At 42.5% G+C, this 6009-nt stretch overlaps 1 protein-coding gene across 2 annotated transcripts in view; it reads right to left on the minus strand.

Moving 5' to 3' along the window:
* PCDH18 (protocadherin 18) overlaps positions 1-5360 on the minus strand; it is a 15020-nt gene extending 9660 nt beyond the window's left edge. The window contains exons 1-3 of one of the 2 annotated variants that reach the window (XM_010830267.1): positions 2365-5360; positions 1462-1547; positions 1209-1372 (exon numbers count right to left, since the gene is read on the minus strand). In XM_010830267.1, the coding sequence (XP_010828569.1) occupies positions 1209-1372; positions 1462-1547; positions 2365-4851 (2737 nt within the window). In that variant the 5' untranslated portion in view covers positions 4852-5360. Of the gene's footprint in view, positions 1-1208; positions 1373-1461; positions 1551-2364 lie in introns of both variants that reach the window. The other variant, XM_010830266.1, reaches the window with a different exon arrangement.
* Between the last annotated feature and the right edge of the window lie 649 nt (positions 5361-6009).

A 6009-nucleotide genomic window follows, 5' to 3' on the forward strand; every position in this document is an offset into this window, starting at 1 on the left:
AAAAAAAACAAAAAACACTACTATTATTACCACCACCACTAAATGCTATGCCACAGTGCTGGGAGAGGCAGTGCAGATACAGAACTCATGAGCCCAGAGGAAGCACTGGCGCATCACTGGTGACTGTGACTGCCTGGATTAATAGTAATACTCCTGCAGCTCCTGCCACCATTACGACTACAGTTTACAAGAGCTAGCATTTCTGTTCACTGATTTCCACTGAGTTTCGGTGGCTCTCTGAAGCTCTCTCAGGTCTATTTCCTAAACTATCTTATTTATCTGTATTTAGGAAACAGTTGTTCATGGACTCACACAGGTAATACAGTTTTGTTCTCCCTTTCTTTCATTTATCACTTCATTTATTCATTTATCAAGTGGCAGTTATTTGATCAACATTCAGTGGAATTTAGAAATATAAGTAGCCATAGGAATAGGTTCTGAAGGGTTGATGTAATATTATAGTCTTTAGTAACAGGGTTGCTACAGTGAGGCAGTCAGTATTTACTCAGCTGGATCTGAGAGTTTCTACTGCAGGATTAGAGAGGAGGGACTCTAAGGAAAACGTGGCTCACAACTTAATAGGGTCTCCTCCATCTAGCTGTGTGCTTATAAATTCCCCTCCTGGACTCCTGCCCCCTCTTCATTACAGTGGAGACATGAAATGAAAGGTGGCAAAAAATATTCCCTGCTTGCCACCTACAAAGATGCATTCTTTTGCCTATTTTTAGTGATTGAAGTATACCATTCCCTAGTGTATTTTCATCTCTGATTATGTGAGTTGGTTCCCATCACAGGAAATGTGTCCTCCAAATTATAGTCCTGCTTACCACTAGGCACCAAAACAGGCTGTCTGAATAAAAAACAACCACCCAGTAATTTGACAGAATTGCTCAAGAGTGCCCTATGGCAGTAGTGGATAGGGGAAAAAGAGGAGGGAAGTGGTGTGGTTTTCTATCCTCCTCTGCCCACTCCTTCCTTCTTGTCCTCTTAAGCTTTCCTGTTTATTCCCTTTCTCTACCAACTGATTACTATGAATTTTAATTAAGCAGTATAAAATTGTTTCAATTTATGTTCATTACTGATAGTGTGCATATAGCTACTTTAGTACAAAGAAAAAATAAAAGCATGGGAGAAACCACTCACTCCACTGGTGCAGTAGACCTGAAAAATAAAGATTTATCTATTTGTCACTGTGGTGACACTCTTACCTGCTGGAATTCTTCCATCTGTAAGAAACAGATCACTGAATCCTTCACCCAGCAGCCTGTCTATTGGAGAATCTCGCCCCAGATCATAATCACTGTCTCCTGCTTCACTGTCACCACGGCCACTGTCTTTCAAGCTAAATTTGTCCATGTCTTGAAGGGCATATCTAGAAAGAGAAGTCAGGGAAAGTAGAGATTTTACTCTTCAGCATTAGGTTATTGGAGATATAATAGGTAACAGGAGGGTCATTCATACCTATAGCTCCTGGAATATTTGTTTCCTCTAAAACTTGGCCTTGGCTGATATTGTCCCTGGTGAAGCATTGAAAGAAGCTGGGAGACCTGCTGGAAACCAAACAGACTGTATTGATTCCTGGAAACAAATCCCCCAGTACTCAAAAGCTTTAAGCAAGCAACTACAGTTACTACTCACTATTTCATCCTAATTAATTGAACATATTATCTTCATTTTAAAGACCTACACATGCTAGACTCTGATAGACCATACAACCAGCCACCAAACAGAACTGAAGTAAGTCCCAGAGAGATTTAGATGTTATCATACAGCTGACATTTTCTTTTTGAAAGAGGATTCCTTTATTTAAAAAATGACTGATTACCTCTATTTTATTGTTCAGGTTAAAGTGATCAGTTATAAAAATACATGGGAAATGCTGCAGAAATACATGGGAAATGCTGTAAAATGCTGTAAAATACATGTAGTCAAAATAATGTCAGAAAAATTTCAAAAGTTGAACAAATACACATGCACTGGGATGGGATTCTGGAAGCCTCCATTTTAAAATTTTTCTTAGAGACCATAACTATGAGAATTAGAGCAAGCCCCTTTGTTTCTGGCTTGAAGTATCATAGTCTGAGGATAAGGGGACTCTAATTAGATAGTCCTTTGCTAGCTTGACATTTACTTTTCAACATTACACATAGTACATGCAAGCATATTCTTTATGAAAAACTCAAGACCAGCATGCTGAGGTGTGTATATTTGCTTTATCCACATAATGTAACGTGCATCCTATTTAATTTCCATTTTGTTAGTACTGTTAATTAGTAATGGAAACATTTAAGAACTAAGGCATAGACAACTTCTGACCACTAACAACTGAGTGTGTCAGTGAATAGGTACAGGGTGTGATCTTACCTCAACAGCAGGGGTGGCATGGGTGAGTTCTAATGAGAAATTCTCTGGCACGTGGTTTGATGAGATGGTCACCAAACTGTTGAGGGACTGGTGACTGTTGTGACTCTGCCGGCTGCCCATTTGCCCTCTTTCTAAGGTAGGAGATGAAGACGGAGATGACCTGTGATGAGATCTGATGGGCAGGGTGCCATTAACGGTAGGCACCAATGTGATGTCCCCTTTGTGGATCTGCCTGGAGGGTCTTTTGGGGTGATGCTGGTATGTCGATTCTGCTACCCTACAGTTGTAGGATCTAGTGTCTTTTTTTTCTCGGTTACACCTAGTTGCAAACAGCACCATAATAACCAACAATACTGCACAAATTGCTCCTAAGGAAATGATTATAATCATGGAGACATCCAAGGGTGCTTGGCTTACTGAGGTCATTGCTGTACTTGTCACCGACTCTGCATATTCAAAGATCACACACTTCAGAAGGACTTTGGTATGCAGCTGAGGATTGCCTTTGTCCTGGATGACAACTGAGAGCTCCCATTCTGTGTAGGGAACAGATTCCATGCTTACGTTGGTATGGATGTCACATGATCGTGGATCAATTACAAAGATATTCTCCTCGTTACCTGCTACTATGGAGCAGCTGAGTTCTGCATTCACGCCAGAGTCTCTGTCAATTGCCCTAATTCTTGTGACATGAAAGCCGCTTTCAGCCCCTTTGGGGATGGAGATTTCTGCTGTGTTATTGCGCAGTGCAGGCCCTATAACAACAGGGACATTGTCATTTTCATCAATGATGGTGAGCACCACTGTGGTATTGCTTACAAGTTGCTTTGGACTTCCACCATCTCTTGCTTCGACCACAAAAGTGATCTGACTCACCTCCTCATGGTCAAAGATTCTGAGGGCGTAGATGGCTCCATTAGATGGGTCAATGGTGACATATGTAGTAATGGAACTTCCCAGGATAAAACTCTCCAAAATGGTATATGTCACTTGCCCATTTTCTCCAAGATCAGGATCTGTGGCTGTAACGGTGGTGATATATGCCCCGGGTGAGTTATTCTCTGAGATTGCAAATTCATATCGACTTCTCTGGAAGTGGGGTGGATTGTCATTTATATCATTGATTTGAACAGTAAAATGTTTTACTGTAGAGAGACTGGGTGTCCCCTTGTCCTCAGCGATTACAGTCAAACTGTATTCAGATCTCTTTTCTCTATCCAGCGTGGCATTCGTCAAGATTAAATAATTGTTTTCATAAGTCTTCTGAAGTTTAAAGTGACCATGTCCATGAAGCTTACAAACTATTTCTCCGTTCAGCCCAGAATCCTTGTCCTGAACCCTGACCAAGGCAACAAATGTATCAATAGGATCCCCTTCAAAAATATAAGAAATTTCTTCTTTTCCAGGGGACATGAGGTTTATGCTAATTTCAGGTTTATTGTCATTAACATCCACAACCTTAATTATAATTTTGCAATGTGCTGGGATTGAATTTGGACCCAAATCTTGAGCCTGAACATCAATCTCATAGGATTTGGTGATTTCATAATCCACCTGCTTGAAAAGAGTCAAATGTCCTCTTTCTGAATCAATCTTAAAAGTCTCTATAATTTTGGGAGACACATGACTGCTGAAGGAATAGACAATTTTCCCATTAGCGCCCTCATCTGGATCAGTGGCATTCAGATCAAGGAGCAGAGTGCCAACGGGGGAGTTTTCTAAGAGTTGTATTATATAAGACTGCTGCTCAAAAGTAGGGCTGTTGTCATTAGAGTCTGAAATGCTGATTTTTAGTATGGATGAGCCAGACCTCTGAGGCACCCCCATGTCGGAGGCGGTGAGCTGAAGCTCATAGCTTGACTTCAGTTCCCGATCCAGCTCTCTGACCACTATGAGTTCTGCATACTTCGCTCCATCAGTCCTGGTTCGAACCTCGATATTAAAAAAATCATTGGCAGAAAGAGAGTACGTGTGGAGGGAATTTTCCCCAACATCTGGATCAAATGCACTGTCCAGAGGGATACGGGTCCCCACTGCCGCGCTTTCTGAAATCTCAATAGGTATGAGAGATCTTGAAAACTGGGGCGAATTGTCATTAATATCCAGCACTTCAACTTCAATATGGAAAAGCTGCAGATGCTCAGTGGGCAGAGTGATCACATCAAACTCTATGGAACAGTTCAAGTTTTTCTGGCATAGTTGTTCGCGGTCTATTTTTGCTCCTATGCTGATTTCCCCGTTATCCTCGTTGACCACGAGTAGAGGAGTATTTCCCCGTTGCATGGCTCGGAAGCGAACAGTAGAAGGATTAGGTAGCTTAACTAACACATCAGCCACATCCTCTGATAGTCTTGCAATTACCGATCCAACCCTCTGCTCCTCATAAATCCTGTATTTCAAATTCTTGCCCAGCACATCCAAGTTGAAAGACACCACCAAGAGTGCAAAAACAAACGTAAAGTGCATTTTAGCATTCATTTGGTACATCGGTCAGTTTATGAGATTCCGCTCACAGATCAAATTAAAACAGCAAACCAATCCCCTCAACTTCCTTTGGCAACTTAAAGCTAATCTACATTTGGTACCGGAAACTTGAAAGCGTCTCTTAATAACACAGCACAGCAATTAACAGCTCTCAAACTTTTGCTTTATACACACCGTGTCACGCCTTCCAGATATTACCGGCATGGAGTCCAGTCCTTGCATTTGTTTGGCCGTTCGTCCTCTTGGCAGGCAAAGAGAGTGTCACCTCCGCGTTTTCCCCCTTGTGTAGTCGGAATCCATCTATTGCAGGGTGCCGCCGGAGTCCGCAATGGATCTTTCCCGAGCGATTCTCTCTCCCTTTCTCTGCTCGGCTGCAGACTAAACGCCCGTGATTGCTGACTCCAGTCTAAAATCTGTACAACTTCACTTCAACTCAGACAAAGCTCTCTTGCCCGGCGTGTGTTGAATCGCTTCCAGCCAATCAGCGTCCTTCCAAATCAAAAGCTGATGGAGTCCCCAAAGCGAGGGCTGGGCAGACTGGAGAGGGTGGGAGAAGGAGAGAGACAGGGAGGGGTGGGGGGCGGGCGGGGGGCTGGGGGTGCGGGAGAGAGCGAGCCTGGGAGAGCAAGGCCGGTGGGGGCTGGGGGAGCAGGATACGAGAGGCTCCGTGACTGCTCCTGCCTTCCTCCACCCCTCTCCCTTCCTCCTCTGCATCTACTGCATTCACTTTCTCTGAGCGTGCCACGACAAAGGAGAGACAAATTACTGAAGAAAAACTTTAAATCAACTTCTGGTCGCCTTTATTTATTTGGTATTTTAAATTGGCCTGCTTTTCTTAATTGCCCTTTCTTCTTCCGCAAACATGTAATCATCTTGCTTTTCATAGTCCTTAAGTACTGGATTAACTTAAAATACCTCTAAGTGCATTTTGTTGGTGGAGGAATTTAAAAAAATTTGAAAACTTGCTTCTAATTATGCTAGTTTGCCCGCCTCCTTCCCCTCCCCCTCTGTAAATACTTGGGTCTTTCTCCTTTTGTGAGCACAAGCAGATTTTCTTGTGCTCTGTTTTAAAGAACAGAACTAGTAAAGAGGTTTCATTTTCTGTTTTTCTTTCATCTTTATTCTTTGAAGATAAGAAAAAGGCTATTTTCCACTCTTGAT

This window comes from Bison bison, unplaced genomic scaffold, assembly GCF_000754665.1.
Source record: "Bison bison bison isolate TAMUID 2011002044 unplaced genomic scaffold, Bison_UMD1.0 scf7180017864517, whole genome shotgun sequence".
Lineage (NCBI taxonomy): Eukaryota > Metazoa > Chordata > Mammalia > Artiodactyla > Bovidae > Bison > Bison bison.